Here is a 19,982-nt window from a genome sequence, read left to right on the forward strand (position 1 = left end):
AGTCAGGGCATCTACATAATTTATACACAAAAGTAAAATAAATGGTAAAAGGGAGTTAATAAAAGTTATTGTTGTTTGAAACGTTTGACAACTAATTTATTGGTCTGGTAACACATCGATCCGTGTCATTTTCCATTTCAAATTCTCTGTCTTTGTCTTTGTCTTGCCTTGTCTACATTTTAGATAGTTCGCCTCATCTGTCACTATTTTTCTTCGGATTTGGATAATAATTATCTTTTCTTCTAATAATATAGTTTTCATGCACGTTTATTGTAAATTAAATATATTTTCCTTTGTATTAAATTTGGTGCAACGACTTTTCCCTTTGTAAATATTGTACATCTATATCAGTGAAATTACATATATTGTGAAACGGATGAAAATAACGTGATTGTGAGTACGATATAGAAAAATCAAACTTGTTATTTTAAAAACGGTAATTGGTGTTAAAGTTATTAATATTTCTGTTTAAATTGGCTTTGTAACCGAGTTATATTAAAAATGTCCGGAGTGTGCGCTGGTCGCGTGCCTAAGCGCCTGAGAGCTCATCGTATGAAGAGGCGGTCAGGTAAGCGAAGGCCCGCATGATGGTGCTTCGCCGCAGTTGGCACAGAGCGCGGGAACTGAATTGCTTGAAGACTTTAGTTTAGTTTGCTTCTGGTCGAAACTCATTATGAAGGTTCCATTGTTAATTTTACTAGTCATTCAGTAAACATTTCCATCATATTTCATGTATAGGGGGATATTTCGAAAGTCTAACTTCCAGCATTGCAATGAAACTTCCATGTCCGTCTTATTTAATTTTAAACATCTCTTCCATTTACATGATAATTATGGATTCCCTTCCGTATACAACTCTATGTAGGGTTGCAACATTTTTTCCTGAACCAATCTACCACATTCATCATTTCAGTCACCACTCTCTTGGCTCCTTCACACAATCTATCTCGTCATTGTTCATTGTCATGTTTTACATTATATGCTGTTATATGGAGCCTTCAAATGAGCACATATTTCAGTTGATCTGCCTTCTAACGAGAGTGTGTGATTTACTAACAAATGACTTGCATTGATCCAGGATGTAAGGTGCATGATGAATAGAGTGATGAACACTTAACTCCACCTCTAAGGGGCCACATTACCACATGGCTGAGGAACTTTGGAATGAAATGGTACACATACTTATTGATTATTCTTATTTCTTGTTTTGGTCAGTAAATATTTGCACTATAGCAGGTATGGCAAACCAATGACAACATTCGGTCACTTTCTCATTTACTCCAAAAAAATTGAAAAACAGGTATGATATGAGATGAGGATGTGAGTGATCCTTATGCTGTGGAATATACTATTCTAGAATATTTCATGGCATCTATATGACTTAACTAAATATTTCTTCTAAAAAATGACATGTCAAATAAAGGTTTGCCACCCCTGCATGTTAACAAACTTGGGATAAAGTCATATAAATCAATAATTACAAATTGGTTTTCTATACTATGTAATCAACTCAAAACAATTTATTAACTCTTTCGTAACTTTTTTATTTACCTATTGTAACAGTTTCGGATTTTGTACATATAGGTTTATGATAATTATAGTTTACCCTCAATTTATTTTCTGTAAGTCATTGTGTATTATCTTACTGTGTAAGCACAGATATGATTATGATTTCTTCAATGGCTGTTCTAAAAGCTTATATAAATACAAACATCTTCATTGGTATATGAGCATATAACTGAGACTTGGGCACATGTGTATCATTTGAAATCTGTTATTTTATATCAATATAGTTATTGCATGTGATATTATTTATTTCTTTATTTAAATTAGGCTTATCAACATAATTACATGACATTCATTTATTTCTATTTAGTAATCCAAACTCGCATGGCATCATGTAACTACAATTACAGATAAACACATCTTGCTTCAAATACTTAACATGCATAAACAATGATTACATACAATATCCCTTATTTTATACAAGACAATTTTGTAATAAGTAAAAACAAAAAGTAATTTAGTTAAATTAAACAGCTGATTAAAGTTAGCTAATCGTAAACAAAAAAAACTATTATCTAAATATTAAATTTAAACATAATTTATGTATTGTGTATAATTAAATTCTGGAGGTATTTGACACTTAAATAGATACTAGATTAAAAAAAAGTGTATTTGCCAACGTTGTTGAAATTTAAATGCCATTCAACTATCACTTTGTGGAACAAAAGTGTACAGTTTTTCGTATATTGTTGTTTTTGTGTCCATACTATTGTGTTTTATTTGTCTTGTATTTGACCTTCAGTGTTATCTATTTCTGTTCTTTTATTCAAGTATGAGTTAACATTCTTATAAAAAATTGAGACAAAAAAAAGTACAAACTATTTCTATGAATCTTATTTTTAGTTTGAGAAATAAGAATAAATGGAAAATCACCAACTTTTCCACTTTTGTAGCTAAAAATACAATTAAAGAGTCCGGAATTCTCTGTTCCTGGCTTAACCTCTGAGGCGAGCAAAGCCAAACACTTTTTTCTGCTTCATAGCACTTTTGACACCCTTGTAACTTAATTATGAATATTTTCTGTTACAATCAAATGTATTCTCTCAGCCACTGCATAATAACTTTACTATTCTCTGTGTATTTCTTTGACGTCTTGTAATTATTTGCAGTGAGACCAATTCAATACAATGATTGTGTGAACAGAAGACGAACGTTTTACGTCACTACTTCATTATGAGGCAATTATAATCAGATTTGAAAGGAAACAGTTTGAAGTGAACATTAACATAACAATGATGGCAGACGGAGTGATTACGTCCTTTGCTAAATACGTCCCACAACAAAACATGCTTTGTGTTAGTGAAAATTAACGTTCGATGCATTCACTTGCGTTATCAATAGGGCTGCCTACAAACTGATGACGACCTGTAATTTATGAACCGAAATATGCTCATTTTTTTTCAGTATGGGTATGAATGTACCATATGTACATAGACATCACTGTAACTAAACATGTATGTACGCGGGTTCATAATAGTTCAAAAAACATTAGTTTCGTCATAAATTGTACGTAGACAATCTATGTCATTACCAAAATTATTGGAGAAATATTTTAATCTCAGTGAAAGGTTATACCTATATTGATAAACCTATATTGTTGAGCCAATATCGTAATGAATGTTGCTCTACGTACCGAGTTACCGAGCCTATTTTTATAGCTCCCCTGCGGATAAAACTATCTAGTTTATCACTGTTATTCTGTGCGTACACACTTCTAGTACACTATTCATTGATTACACAACTGATAAGACACTGCCTGTTTATAAAGTTGTTATAGGAATATAATTAAATTTATATTAAAACGACGGGTGATATGATTATTTTGACCGCATGTTAATGAGTTTTTTTAATTGCTACGTTTAACAGAGGTACCCAGATATTTTTTCCCAGGCGCATGTAGAATTCTCGTTTAGTGTTCCCAGCAGTTCCAGATCTTTTTCAAGTTTTAAATCTCGCCCGATTTTCAGCCATCGTACTACTCCGTCGTTTCTCGCTGACACCAGGGGATTATATGGATCAGAAAAAAAACATCCAATGCTAAAATAAGACGAACTTTCTAGAATTACCACGACATTGGCGCCGGTCCTTAAACATGTCTTGCCGTTCTCGAATCTGCGATAAATCACTAAAGAATCCTTTTGGATTTCACGTACAGTAAGAGCGTTTAAAGATGATTTATTTAATTTTAATAATGTATCATCGTTGGCTATGTCAAGGTAACGTTGAGCCATGACGTAAAGTGGACGTGACCTAGTAATTAAAGATAATGTACGTATGCTTTAGTATATTGTGCGGTCTATCATTACCGAACCTAATGAGTTTCATAAAACGTATCTACATATGCTATCATATTACGGTTTAGAAATAGACTTACGTGTACCGTACAATTTGTATGGTAAAGCCAATAGCAAACCGATGATTGCATGGATTACAGTTATTTACTCTGTTAGTACTTATTATTGCTATCAATTTGTAAAGCAAATAGAATATGGTGCAATCAAAATCATTAGAAACATTGTTATGAAAGCAAATATGAAATTGTTTTAAAGATAATGGATAAATTGCGTGATAATTACTATGGAATGCGTTTGTTGGCCTAAATAGTCAATGAACGATTACACTTTCTCGTTTAAAATATTAAAAGTAAATAAAATAATAAAACGTTTTCGTTTCGACCGTTACTTTTAAACAAAACAATATTCTTCCAATCTGTCAATGTAATGGCGCGAAAAGTGGACGCGACCATAGATTAATAATTCAATATCATAGATACAATAGATAATTGTTTGACGACCGGAATAGCGATAACGCTATTACGAACAACTATGTTTACTAATACTTTAATTATATTTTTTTATGATATTCCAGTGCTGAGAATGATGGCAATAATGCAGGACAGGAACAGTGAGGAGGTGCCTCGCGAGTTCTTGGAGACGGGTCGGACTGGACGGAGGAACGCCATGCCTGATATACTGCACCCTCAGGGTGCCGAGATGACGACGGCAGACCTACCGTCACGGTTGCAACAGCTGGCCACTACTGGTAAGTCTTCTCAAGAAAAAATATCATAAAAAATTAACGGAAAATTTTACTTTCTAAGGCTTAACAAGTGTAGAATTTTCTGATTAGCGTTATGTGTTTTAAAACATTTATAATGGTAGGTGTTGTTTTCATACCACAGTTATTTGCAACATCTGGTGAGATACGTCATCGCCTCTAGGTCGTCCACTTTAAGCCGAAAAATGTCAACAACTTTAGCGATGAATCTTTTAAAAAGTATTTTAAAATAGGAATGATGTAAAGTAACGAAAAAAATTCAACGGCTATATATAAGAATGTTGTATAGAAATAATAAACCGAATCAACTCCTTTTTTAGTTTGTTTGGTCCAAAGATATTGCGGTAAAAAGAGGATTTTTTTCTATGTTGATGTGACACATTTCGTTCGAACGATTAGGGTCGGTCGGAAATTAACAAAACCGACCTTATCTCTATTGGACCGCGACCAACGCGTGCTTCAATGACGTGACAAATTGAGCTATACCACGCTCCCTTCTTACGTATCGGGTCACGTGGAAATTCTAGAATAATATTTCCTTATTGGTCGATATTAATATGTTTCTTGAGAACTTTTGCTTTTACCCCTTTGCTTCTAATGATTAAATAGGTCTCCTTTCGCTTTGTATTATTTATTCAGTACTACAAATGGTTACATAATTATCAGTGGTAGAACCCGATTTAACATCTTCGCACGAATGGGTCGGCTCGCCCGGTGCATTACCACGACAACACAGAAGACAGGCGTGAAGCGCAAGCTATGCCGCGTTTTGGCTGATGGCCAGAGGCCCAATGTTAGTCCTTTTTCCGTACCACTCTTTTCTTATAAGGAAAGGATTCGATCGGCAAGTGGATTTGACGGTGGAGGAAAATCATAAGAAGGGGAAAAATCCTCTTTATGTGCGTCACCTCCTCCGTCGATTTAGAGTAGGCAACGTATCTGCAATTGCGGATGTCTATGGGCAATGGTCGCTTCGCCATTTTGGCGGATTTAGGTGGCCGCTTGCTCGTTTGCCACCTTATTGTATAAAAAAAATGGGTTTGTAATGGAAACATGTACCGCTGCAATTTGTGGCATGGTTAACTCTATTATATGTTGACTCCGTAGCCGCGTGTTTGTATAAAACGAACCCTTATTTACGCGGCTAATCAGGTCAATAGTTCCTATGAGATACATAATGGGTCCAATCAAATCGACCGTGTACTACACAATGTTTACACAACTAGAGCGGTGAATTTTTACTCTGTACATTTATTTTCATAGAATAGATTTCGTCTTCTTATTTTTACTCTATGGTCAGATTTTCGCCGAAATCTTTGTTCGTTAAGTTCTGAACTAATAAATTTATTAGCGTTTTTTGCGAACGATTGTCGGTCAATCAATAATAATATTGCATTGCAAATATTTTTAATTAAACGCCTAATCTTATCTCTAGTGTATTACGATTACTTTATATTAATACTGACGTTTATAGCCCTTACAATTTTAATATAGTGTGCTTAAATGTGCCCATTATATTGCTATGTAAGAGCACCATACGAAATTCACTTTTTAAAAATTTGCTAACTCTGCCGACGTCTAACAAAGGATTAATACTTATGTTCCTTAGTGAAGGCTTAAAACTAAAGGGCGAAGCGTGGCAATATGTTTGCGAAGAACATATGTTTTTAACTTTTGATTTTCTTTGTCTTAATATGAGCGGGCGAACACCTACTAAACTATCGCACAACTGTTGTGCGATTTTAGATTATCAATTTTCGCAGCCAATTCAACTGTTTAGTTGCACGAGTATCATAAAAATCTAAAAGCGTGCGCACCAAAGCGTGAATAAACAGTTGTGTGATGGTTTAGTACAAAGTATGCTCGCACTCTTTCTATTAATTTAGATTTAACGATACAAAATACACCTACGAAATGTTTAAGATATTCGACGTACGGACGTTCGTGTATCGTAAAGTCTACGTAAATAGCTGATACTGAAATAATATTTAGCGACGTAAATCGGGCGCGATGATCGCGTCTTGCGTCACTACACTAATCTGTAACTTATCGGTCAACGCTGAGACAACATGCGCACATGGCTTAGTGACGAATCTGTTTTGACTGATCTGATCCTAAGATAATTTTGAAGTCAACTTTTAATATTGACATTGTATTTCGAATTGTATAGATAATAGCAAATAATATTGTTTTAAATTTTAATCTATCTCTGTACTAATAAAGAGGAAAGGTTTATATTTTTGGAATTTTGTATGTATTGAAATAACTCTAAACTACTGGGCCGATTTTAAAAATTCTTTCACTATTAAAAAGCTTCGTTATCACTGAGTAACATTGGCTATTTTTTAAATCACGTATACAAAGTCGCGAGCAACAGCTGTAGTTAAATAAGTAACTTTGATTTACCTTTTTTGTATCGCCCTTTGAAGTTCTTAACAGTGGAATTCGTTTTTTTTGTAATAAACTTTTTGTACAGATATTTCTGTGTCGGACTTACGTTTACAAATAAAAATAACAATAAACAAACTCCCAGGAGAGACAATTGACGTATATTTGTTTATTTAATTGCAAATTTTATTTCTTCCAGATCCAGAGCACCCGCAGCCGAGTACATCGAAGAATGATCTCGAAGCGTCCAAAGACGATCAAACGAGTAAAAGTAACTGCAGTTGAGCTCGCACAAGGTCGCAGTCTGGACTTGCCCAAAGTTGAAGTAATCTCAAAAAGGTAAATAGAAATCCTAAGCACTGAACATAGTGTAGGCCCACCTTTTTGTAGGAAGGTATAGTGTACAAATATAGCTCTAATGATGATACTTTCTACGGTGTCTAGCTCTAGTTATAAATGCTACGTGTAATTTAATTTGTACTAATTTGTAAAAAATTATTTGAATAAAAAGTAAGACGTTTTTGTCAATTTTTGTCTATGGTATGTTTATACTTTTTTATTGTCTATGAATTCAGCTCCCAATGGCACAAAATAAACATTATTATTAGTACTAATTTATCTCATTAAATTGATTAAGTTTACCTTTGAAGATGCTATTTAGTTATAAAGTTTTTAAGTGTCTTATAAATGTTAAAATAAAATTATTTGCTCCTTTCTCTGCGATGCTTGTTATAGCGACAAAAATATTATTTTAATAACTGATGAGGCTATTAACTAAGAAAATGGTGATATGTTGCAAAGCATCGAAGCAATTGTTTTACCTTGGTTGTGAGTGTGTACGAAAAGTTTGTGTTCTGTCATGTTTAGTCTCTACGAGACTTATTGACCAAATACATCGAATCTTTGTTATATAGCATCGTTGTTTAGTTTTATTTTACTTTAGTTTTTAGGCTATATTAAATGGCTGTAAAAAACAACTGTCGTAGTATCCATATACTTTTTGTTTCTAAGCAATGACAGTCCAATTTTAAACCTGCAAAGAATTTGAGGTTATTTTATATTAAGTATGCTTAAGCAACTTAATTTGTGACTTTTTAATGTTTCGAAAAGGAAATACTTAAAGAGAATTTAATATATAACTAAATTTGGTAGTTTTGGATATTACGATTAATCGATGCATCAGTTAAGATAAGATGAAAAACCTTTGTTAACCCATCCATAGCTTTGGTGCTATATTTTTTACAAAGCTACAATTACTTGTGATCTTTTTAAGATCTTAACGTAAGATTTCGTTCAAATTAATCTATATGGTCAATTTGACCATAACATAACTAACAATTTACGTGCACAAATGTAGCAGAATTGGTTACGCATAATATTTAGACTAATAAACCAATAATAACCACACCTTTTGTTGAACAATTTATTGGTTAATTTTTGATATGATTAAGTGCTGTTACGTTTGTTTGTATGTGACAAAATGAGGCATTATAATACATGTCAATTATAAATTAGTACATAGAACATTTATTCTATGGTAGAAAATAACTGAAAAACAAATAGTGATTGCAAGCTACATTCTTACCAGAGTCATAGGTGTGTTTGTAAAATCTTGGTGAGTCCTCAAAAATATATGGAATCTTAAACAATGATAACTTCACATACTATAAGCTTAATGTATTTGAAAGAGGAATCCATAAACTGTTATTAAAAGAGTTGGCTGTAAACTGAGTATATTTAAGGTCTCAAAAAGATTTATGTCAATTTGGAAATCCGATGTTAATGTATAATTATAAAGTCTAATACATATAATGTAAGTGATGTTATGTTCTTGCTTAACTGTTGCTTTATTTTGACCATAGACAAAACGGTGTTCATTAGAGTCCCAGCATAGTCCGTTTAATTAGATTTTTTTCAAGGAGTTTCTCATTTTTGCATTACTATCATCTGAAATTACTGAAATTACTGGCATTATATAATTGTAATTAGCATTAAAGCTATGTAGTAATTTTTGGTATTAAATATGTGTCCGTGTAGAGATTAAACGAAATAAGATTAGGTACAGGTAAAAATAATTGCGTGAATTAAGTTTTGTACGTTTATATGATGGTTTAGGAAAAAATAAGCTTGAAATCGATAAAAACTGTACATATCTGTAATAATGAACTTTGCAAAGTTGTTCTTGTTGTCTTAGTAGAATATATTTATTTTTAACGATGCTTTCAGACCATCTGAAGTAAGAAGTTAAATATAATAAATTGAATGTTTTGTACATTTTTATTTGAATGTTGGCACAAGTGATGCTGAACATAATCTATTCAAAATGTTTTGATGTTCGATTCTCTTGAATAAAAACCGTGATGAACGCGTTTTAGATTTTAGTTAATATTGAACCCAGAACATGAATGTATCCGCTAGCGGCTCTAAAGTTGGCTATGTTTGTTTACCATATTTATGTATATTAATATTTTATTAGATCTCATGATGTTTATTAAATATGAGTTTTGTTATTTCAATAGGATAAATAGTATTTTGTGTCTGAGTATATGGAATATTGTTTTGTAAAAAAATGTGTTATTATTTATGTTTGTAATTTATAGTTACAGTGAATTTCAATAATTGCTTAATGTAAATGTGATATAGCTTAAAACAATTCAGGTTGATTACAAACTCTTTTTTACCTATTGCATATTTCTTATTATAATTTGACTGCAAGTTTATTTGCATTGTTTAAAATTTCATAACACAACATATAGGCTTGATGTCAATACTCAAATGGGTAATTTAGAAAGAAAATCTAAACAAAAGTTATCTGGAGAAGTTTTTAGAAGCTAACACTACATTTGCATTCAGTGTTTTGTATTGCGATAAAACCTTCAAAGTGATCGTATTTTCTTGTCTTTATAATTACAGTTTTGAAATCGCAAATACTGGAATGGTTTTTGTATTTGATTTGTTACAAATATATAAATATAATAAAACAGTATTGTATTGTATTATTTGATTTTACCTTTTTACTTAAGAAGAGTTGTTTGATGATGATCAGCATGCAAACGGCAATATAAATGAATACCATATAAAAGAGGTAAGGGTGTGCCAGAAACGCACCAAATGACAGTCCGTAATCACAATCTATGAATAATAGTCAAATCAAATCACAAGTTACTAAATGAAATCTATAACCATGCATTTCTACTGCCGAAAGTTTTCTAGTATAACGTGTTGTCATCTCTTTTTTTCAATGAGATGAAAGAGATGACATATATGCGTTTCAACAATGGAAACACATAGTAAAATGCTTGTTACTAAAAAAATTTAGAGTAAAACCAGACATGAAGATAAATAACTTTTTTGTCCAAATTTTGTTATTTATATTTTTAATAATTTATTAATTAACAAAATCTAAAAATTTTTACAATTTCTACCGTGAAACGAAACGCATGAGAAAGGTATTTGACAACCAGTCATCAAAGAATTTCGCATGTGGCAACTTGTGTCAACTGGCAACATTAGTTTGATGATTGATGTTTCACGTACGGATGTAGAGAAAGTAATTTGTGATTTTTCCAAGTTTATCTCGTTTATACGTGAAATGATCATTTCCGTGTCGTGAGAAATGCTCTTATTGCTATTTAGAGTCAATCGCGAACGTGAAATAAAAAGTGTTATAACGTCAAAATGTTGGGAGACCGCTATGACTGATCGTCTTTACCGTGGCTGTTTATAGTGTTTTTATGAGTGTGTTTAAAAGTCAATGGGAAGGATGCCGAGGGGAGAACACAGGCCTAGCACCCTGTTGTCGCGGGATGAGAACGAACAGGTGTTCAGCCTCATTGGACCTAAGTGCCAGGTAGGTCAATATGTACCGCGTCCTTCCTCGTGATTCAGTCAATAGATTAGACATTATCTCGTACTTTATCGAGGATTTTTGTTGATACGGCGACGATAAGCGTATACGTTTTTGATAAAATTGATTTGTTCGATTGAAAAAGTTTTTAAATCACTTCGAAATACATATTATTATGAATTGAAAAAAATAAAATAAAGACTTCGTGCAAAGGGAACCTGATTGCCTTACTGCTTAACAGAATAAACATCTTTATTAAAAAAAAAAGTTCTGATTATTGGAGCATATATCAGTAAACTGTAGTTTATTTAGTGTAGTTTTAAATAACAAAAGTCAAGACTGTGATATAATAAAAACAAAACAGTGTGAAGGCCACATATTTCACACTCCATTGTACATATCAATAACATTTTTTTCTAACAATTTAAATTTTATTGAACTATCTTTCATGCTCATTCTTATAATCTATCAAGTCATTCAAGTTTAAAATAAGCTAATATGGTATAATTTACAAATAATTAATATTTAAGGGTGCTTTTTTGACTGATGTTAAAGATAGACCATAGACTCATGACCATATATGACATTTCCAAGCCATCTTTTAATATTTTTTTTTAATAAATAACAAAATAACAGTTCAAAAAAATTTACTTCACTATAATTATGTTAGAAAAATATAACCATAAGTTTAAGTAAAGGTAACAGGTATAATATTACACAACATTGTGAATGATTAATGATGAATAACACAAAATGGTTAATAATAATTAATTGCACGTAATTTGGTTAATTTGACATAATTTAGTATTTTATTTTACTTTCATTAGTACATTTTTCCCTTCAACAATAAAATGTCTGTTTAATGATAAAAAATTATATTGTCTTTGAATTTAACTACTGTCCAGTAATCTGTGCGACTGTATATTGTAAAACCCTTTATAGCTATACATCAGAGATGTCTATGAATAGATACAAATGTGAATAAAAAATCTAAACAACAAAAATCTTCTAAATAGTGTTTCTCAAAGTTGTCCCAGCTTGTCTTATTTGTTCTAATTGTAAAGTATAAAAACTACTTAAATTTAAATGGTAGATTCTACATTTATCTATATATATACCTGTACATATTATAAAATTGGAGTGTCTGTAATATTAAAAGAAAAATTCCACCTTTCGGGAATACAATGTATTTGCATTGCTGATAATGAAAATTGCATTTAAAAAATTTTTGTCTGTCTGTCTGCCTGTCCGCAAGCTGCATTTTTTCTGGGTAATCGCTGAAATGGCTGGGCTGATTTAGACCGCACTTTCACTGAAGGGTAGCTGACATGGACAGACATATTATAGGCTACTTTTTATTATAATATTGTGAGGACTAAGTCGCAAGCAACAGCTGGTTTTAATTTACAATTTTTGCTCCTAACAGCTGTAATTGTATTTTAGTATCTCTTCTTAAGCATTAGTTCTTGTCTATTCATTTTATAATGCAGATGTGACAATTACATGAATAGAATCATTCAGTATATGAATGAGACTTACTCAGAAATGTATAATATAAAATAAATGGTTATTAAAACTCATTAAAAAACAATAAAATTATATAAACACAACTTTTATGATGTGTTATATAAATATATCCAGAGATGCTATCAAAGCAATTTCACTATATACTTGCAAGTACATAGCTTTGTGCAGTGAAAGTGCCATTTAAAATCTTGCTTTAAACTGTCTTGTATAACATTCTGTTTACAGCCTTATAAAAATGTTAACACATACACTGCCGGTCTCTAGGGAGTTCATACATGCATTTTTTCATACATTTATTTCATACTGCATTGTTACTTTTTTCAACATCAACAAATTGTAAACACAATGAACACCAATTGTCATATAAGTTCTGATTTTGTAATACATTGTATCATATAGTAATTGTTTATGTTCTTTATAGTTTTTGTACATAAAATGTTAGATTATCAATTCTCATTTAAAAATACTTAAACAAAAACTTATTTACTTTGAGTAGCATTGTCTTGTATTGTAACATTGTGCCTGGTAATGTCATTATTGCTGCTAACTTTGCAACATAAAACTCAACACTAAATAGCATTTACTTATCTTAACTCCTATTGCTAAGAAATAGATGGATGACTGCACAATTTGACACTCTTGTCATCAGATTGTTTACACCAAACTGTATCTCTACACCAAAAAAAACTAAAATTATCCTATACAGTTATAAAATTAAATTTGGATTGAAAATCAGCAAACCGTTACATTAAGTGCATATGGATGTTATGACAAGTTTTTTTTTTTGTCAAAGCCCTAAATGAGATTTTACCTACTGGTACTGGTAGGTAATTAAAATCCTCGACTGCACACCGCATTATAAGTGTTGTAGGGTAATTCAAATGTCCTAATATAATGAAACAGGATGGTAACCCAGTTACTTGCGTTTTCGAATTTCCTTTTCAATCAGTCATTTCCTGCGGCCGTTCGGAACTATTTAAATCGATACGAGCCGGAAATAACAAGTATAGTAAAACTACTGTTGCTAATTCTTGTAATGATTCGTTTTATCTAATTCGGTATTTCCACTAATCAGACATTTTTGGAATTTAAAACCTTATCTTATGACTGCGTATAAACTGACGACATATAATCGTTAGTGGCCGAAACACTCGTGAAAATTTGATGCTATCTCCATCTTTTTATAGAGACCTAGCTGTTGTCCACGACTTCGTCCGCGTGAAATAATAAAAAAATACCTATTACTTCCAGATAAATTCCCTTTCTAACGGTGAAAGAATTTTTAAAATCAGCCCAGTTTTTTTTTAGTTTTTCCAATACATACAAAAATACAAATGTTTCCTTTTCGTAATATTAGTATTGATGAGGTAGATAACATCTATTTAACGTATTTTTACTTGATATATGACAGTGGAAACCCACAGTAATGTGGGGACTTAGCTTTTGTGGCGGGATTTATCAACGGCATAAATTGTAGTTTACGTCTGTGAATGTAATTCAGATCCTTTTAAAAAATTCTGTCCTTATCCAAACGTCCATCCGTTGGTATTCTTAGCATAGTTTTTGTGGGAGTTAAAGAGGATTTTTTCATCCGCAGAGCTTAGCGACGGCCGTCGTTCAATTGTTCACGACAGAAGGACCCGCACATTCAGAATGGAAGAAGAAAGACACGGGTGTGCTTTGCCTCATCAAGGACAACGGCAGGCGGTCCTACTTCTTCCGCATTTATTGCCTGTACCGCAAAGCTATGATATGGGAACACGAAGTCTACCTCCAGATAGAATACAAAAGCCCAAGACCTTATCTACATACGTTTGAAGCTGAGGTGAGTCACTATAATTAGCAAATTCAAATAAATTATAGAGTGGACATTTGAAAATGTTCATATACAAATACCACTTTTACAGACGCGACACGTTTGTCCAACTGTTAATTTTTAAACTGTCATAAATAGTGATTGATTTATTAATAAAATAACAATATTTCATATTATATCATTACTTTCTCTTATTAAATTATGCTAACGACATAATGGTGACAAAATTCACGAAATAAAAATATCATTATACAGTAGAACCTCGATAAGTTAAAGTCCAAGGGAAGCACAAAATATTTTAAGTTATATAGGTTTTATGTTATCGAGGGTCTATGTTGTAGAGGTTTTGTATTATTTTTTGAAGTTAGAGAGTTTTTTGAGTTACCGAGGTTCTACTGTAACGGAGTTTATAGATTATACCAGGTGTTTATTTGAATATCGGTAATAGATTACATATAAAAAAATCTAAGAGACGCTGCACTCTACAGACTTATCTGCTGATATTTAAGTCAAGCGCTTAATCAATATGAACACGTACGGAGGTACGCACATTACACCGATTTTGACAGTAACACCCAATCAAAGTATGTTATCTACGGGTTCTGTGATTGTAAGCGTCTCTCTTGAGGCTCGATTTCGATTAGCTGTCACCGTATCTCGATTTATTAAAGTAAATTTGAACCTTGACACTTGAAATCGCCCAATTAACAATTTCGATAGTACAAGACTATGTGTATGAACAATTCCTGTAATTTTGCCTCTTCCTAGTCAATGTTTGAAATTGTTAAGATGTGGATTTTAATATGAGATATATAACTATAACATATCAATAAACAATGTATTGAAGCCATTCTAAGCGGGCGAAAACTCTATATTTAAATTATTTGTATATTGTGTGTGCATTAAGAATATTTTCCAACTATAAATATATTTTAAAATGGAGTGTTATTCCTAAAATAGAACGCAAATCTAATAAACTAGTACAAGCTTTGAAATACTGTCTTATATACGCAATATTTACATCGTGTATATGAGTACTTGTATGTGAATGCCATGGTTTCTTTATGTAGAAAGCAAGTATTTACATAACCATTTAATACGTGATACGATTACCATAGACATATGCAATACCAGTTAACTTCTAACCAGTAAGAAAGCGGTAATACTGATAAGGAACGCTGTTGAAAGAAATGGCAGTTACTGTATATTCTCTTCAGTAACTTTAACAACTTATAAAAATCAGTTTATTTATAATTTCTCTTAAAAAAAACTTATTTAAAACTACTGTTCCGTTTAATATTTTTATCGAACTTGTTTGATTAATCTATTATTACTTAAATGCTCTAGTAACACACATTTCTATATAATTATACAATGTTCGTGCAAAATTTTAATAGCCTAAGTAATTGCTTAATATGTCTGCGACGTGTTAATGCCCCTTTCACATGAAATCTAACAAGGTCGGTTCCTTCCGGTGGGGTCACGTCCATCCGTCAATCGGGTTCACATCCGACACATTGGATGGGACATTTACAATAAAAATGACACGATATTCTTGTAATGTTTAATAAATATACCGTGTGGAATATTTTTAGAATAAAAGTTGACTCATTCCCCTGTGACTATAAATTAGGCAATTTTAATTAATTTTTCTTCCGTTTTAAGACACCTTTTCCTTTTGATTTTTTTTATATGAATGTGATCCTGATATGTTAGCGTGCCGTGTGCCGTGTGCCGCACTAACGCCATTCACCGTTGTAACCTTATTCTTATTTTATCAATCAACTATTATCCAATGAATCATCTATAAACTATGAGCGTGTGATCAACATCGAGACGTCGAGAGTCGATTTAAAAACAAAAAAGGCCACCGACGTTCCTCGTTACGCAATATATCGCAAGAATGAGCAGCGCTCGGGTCGGATCGGCAGTTCATTGTTTTCTTCAGACTGACTGAACGTAACAGCTCATTTGAGTCGAGCTTTCTAATTCTGCGCCTGCGCCGCCTGCGATGGACAGGCGACGCTTACGTCACACCAGAGCTGTTATGTAAATCAGTTTTGGTGTGCCGACATGGACAATGCAAAAATATGCGCGTCTCGTACGCAAGACTTTGTCTACAGTTCATTATCATATTCGATGACACTTTGATCCTATGAGCAAGCAATTACTTGATATACGTCTAATACATCATTATGTATGTCTAATCTTACTTCTTACTAATATTATACTGCTAAAGTTTGGATGGATGGATGTTTGTTTGAGTTTGTAGTCTAAACTGCTGAACAGATCTCGATGAAATTTGGCATAGACGTAGAGGATAGTCTGGAAGAACACATAGGCTACTTTGTTTTTTTTTTTTAATTTCACGCGGACGGATCGCGGGCGAAAGCTAGTATTAATATAAACCATTAAGGTTTAAAGATATTGCCTAGTAACACTATAAAATATCCCATATGTAATTGACCAATCCCAAAACCGAATGGAAATCTCCCAAAGACCTCGAGGCCTTCAAGCTTCAAAAGTTTAACACTCATTACACTAGCTAGAAGGGCATATTAGCTTTTGTCCGCGACTTCGCGCGGAATTTTAACTTAATATGTGTGTTCTTCCAGATTATGTTCTACATCTGTGCCAAATAACATCTAGATCCGTTAAGCCGTTTTAGAGATACGTCATCAACATCCATACATTTATCTAAACTTTCAAATTTGTAATATTAGTATAATATTTCCTAGATAAACGCAAAAACGATACTATGTCTATAGATTTATATCGATATCTATTTTATAGCAAATAAACTGTTAATTGGAAAGTTTTATTTGCCATTTATGCTCTTAACAGGATACCACCTATAAAACCGGTGGTATGGAGTAAACTTATGTATAAACACACTTATCAGAAAAGTACTTAATGAAAGTCGATTCTCACAAATCTATTAATAATGGAAAACAAATTTTATAGTCGAAGCCCCTGTACAAACATAATGTTATCTCGATTTCCAAGAGAGAAAAAAATATGTCAATAGATATAAGAATTCTATACGATAATTATAAAAAACTAGCTCTCGCCCACGACTCCATCCGCTTGGAATAAAAAAAAAGTGAGTAGCCTATGGTCTTCCAGATTATAGTCTTCATCTATACCAAATTTCATTAGAATCCGTTCAGTTGTTTAGGCTACAAACTCTAACAAACATCTATCCATCTAAACTTTTGCATTTATGATGTAAGTATGACTGTGATGTAAAAAGGATCGCACATCTGGTAAACACTAAAAAGGGGACACTACACTATGACAATAAGACAGTATTAGTAGCAAATAAATATCAAACCAAATTCTATTAATTAGATCCAATGTTTTAACAAATGGTAATATCTATTTCAGGACTACATGACAGCGTTCAATTTCGCCAACGAAGATGAAGCCAGGATACTTAAAGATACGCTTATAGAGAAGATCGAATTACGGAAACAGAGACGACAAGGTAAGATTTATTGAACTAAAAGTAAAGCAATATCATAGTGCGATCCAAACTTTATAGCGGCTCGCAATTTTTAACACAACTTCCATGCTAAAGGAAGCGCTCACAAAGTTTGAACCTGATAATACTTTTTGGGGTCTTAATCTAATGAAGTAATGTAATTTACACCCGTGATTTTTTTGGGTTTTCTTTAAAATAAGCAATAGTAGTGTTCACTTATTGTTAGATTGAATTTTATAATACTGTGATTTCATCGTTCGTTGTTTTCGATAACTCGCATAATACACAACTGTTTACTAACAAATATCTCATACATAAACACGCGCACGCTGTTGTGCTACTGCCGAGCTCTTGATAAATACATCATCTTACGATTATAAAATGACTACGTAAAAACAAATGTCAATAGAGGTTTCCAAACACACCACTTTGAATATTATATGAACACCAAACTGACGAGAAATTATTGTTAACCCCTCATTTCTTTTTAAATAGCATTATTAATACATTTCGAATTTACTATCAGCTGGTAAACGATTCACGACAAAAAAATGTTCTTATATTCCGCCATCTTACGTGGTCATTGATGTACAGTCGGGGAAATCCGCGATGTTCCACTTACAGAAAAAAATTGCCTTATTGTTTATGACGAGACAAACTTCCTGCTACATCTTCAGACAAACAGGTAGCAGTAAGTTGCGCAAACGACAGAGTAATACCACAAAGCAGACGATTTAAAGACTGCGTCCTATTGGTTACTCCACGTTATCGTCTCTTAAACCACTATAGGTTTTGTTATGGATTCCCATATTGTAACAAAATGATTATACGTTGCAGAACGACGGCAGAAATCAATGATGGCGGCCCGCGTGAACAGCACGACTTCACAACGTTCTGTGCGACATAACGGCGTCGCGCCGCCAATGCCGGTCCCCTTACAGCCTCCAATGCCCACACCACAACCTGTTAAAGCACCTTCATTCTCAGGTAATAAATATAGGAGGCTTAGAACGTACGCACTCCTGAAACTAAACTATCGTACGACGATATGGAGGTGCGCACACTACTCGATTTTTAGTTGTGCAACTAAACAGTTGAGGCTGCGAAACAATCGACAATCACACAACAGATATGCCATAGTTTAGTCAAAGATGTGCGCACGCTCTCAATCTTTGACTATTATTTTTGACATATTTGACGACCCCTTATTATAAGTAAAAAATAATTATTATAGTATACAAGACATGTTGTTAATTCTCTTAGTAATGTTACGACTTATAAAAATGTTAATTTAATTATGTTTATTTCAGGTGGTAGTTACACATTGAAGAGCAAAAAGCCTAAAGGTCGGAAACTAACGAAAGCCGACATCGGTTCCCCGAAGGACTTCCAGCATATATCCCACGTCGGATGGGATGCTAACAAAGGTGACCTTGAAAGTTATACAATTAAGTGATCTTTCTAGATTTCGTAAATAAACATTGTAATTGTTAAAAACAGTTTCCTAACTGTTTTCTGTAGAAAATATTCCATAGAACATAGATCAAGAATCTAATACCAAATAGTTAGGACCTGTCCCACCAGCAGCTGATAGAGACTCAGATAGCTTAAAAATGACGTCACTATTAGATAAGGTAACAAAATCCGATATTTCCATCAGACACGTTGGATTGTTATCAGACAATTTACAATTTGATAGGACAGGCACTAAATGTTGTATTTGTTTTGACATACAGGTTTCGATGTGGACTTACCGGAAGAGGAGATGAGATCGTTCTTCTCGAAGGCGGGCATATCGGAGACACAACTTCAAGATCACGACACTATGGAGTTTGTGTACGACTTCATAAACTCGCACGGCGGCATCAACGCCGTCAAGGACGACCTGCACGACGCACCACGACTCAAAAGTAAATACATAATACTGAGTACATCTGTAGCGAATGCTAAAAAAGCTAAGTCCCATAGAGTTGACTTAATTCAGTTATCCACAGTCTAAAACACTAACTTAACGGCTTCAATTTGTATGTTAGTTTCTTCATATTCTAATATTATAAAGATGAAAGATTTGTATTTTTGTATGTATTGAAATAACGCAAAAACTACTAGGCTGATTTTGTAACTATTTTCACGATTAGAAAGGTAATTTATCACTGAATAACAGGCTACATTTTATATTATTCATTAATGTCACGTAGGCGAAGTCGCGGGCAACAGAAATTTAGATAAAATTGTTAATAATCTTGTTTATATGTATTTCAGATTCGATTCGTTCCCCCGCGCCGCAGTCTGCGCCC

At 32.9% G+C, this 19,982-nt stretch overlaps 2 protein-coding genes across 2 annotated transcripts in view; both read left to right on the forward strand.

The window, feature by feature from the left end:
* The first annotated feature begins 185 nt into the window (after positions 1–185).
* Positions 186–7,532, forward strand: LOC106111179. Its single transcript, XM_013293193.1, has 3 exons — positions 186–568; positions 4,435–4,608; positions 7,211–7,532. The coding sequence occupies exons 1-3, from the start codon at positions 502–504 to the stop codon at positions 7,294–7,296; spliced, it is 327 nt and encodes a 108-aa protein (XP_013148647.1). The 5' UTR covers positions 186–501; the 3' UTR covers positions 7,297–7,532.
* A 2,964-nt stretch (positions 7,533–10,496) lies between these two features.
* Positions 10,497–19,982, forward strand: part of LOC106111024 (wiskott-Aldrich syndrome protein-like) — a 14,866-nt gene continuing 5,380 nt past the window's right edge. Inside the window, exons 1-7 of the mRNA XM_013292990.1 lie at positions 10,497–10,861; positions 13,983–14,210; positions 17,589–17,688; positions 18,523–18,672; positions 18,996–19,112; positions 19,422–19,595; positions 19,948–19,978. Coding sequence (XP_013148444.1) covers positions 10,766–10,861; positions 13,983–14,210; positions 17,589–17,688; positions 18,523–18,672; positions 18,996–19,112; positions 19,422–19,595; positions 19,948–19,978 — 896 coding nt within the window. The 5' untranslated portion in view covers positions 10,497–10,765. The remainder of the gene's footprint in view (positions 10,862–13,982; positions 14,211–17,588; positions 17,689–18,522; positions 18,673–18,995; positions 19,113–19,421; positions 19,596–19,947; positions 19,979–19,982) is intronic.

Source organism: Papilio polytes, unplaced genomic scaffold (assembly GCF_000836215.1).
Source record: "Papilio polytes unplaced genomic scaffold, Ppol_1.0 DF824180.1, whole genome shotgun sequence".
In the NCBI taxonomy this organism is placed as follows: Eukaryota; Metazoa; Arthropoda; class Insecta; order Lepidoptera; family Papilionidae; genus Papilio; species Papilio polytes.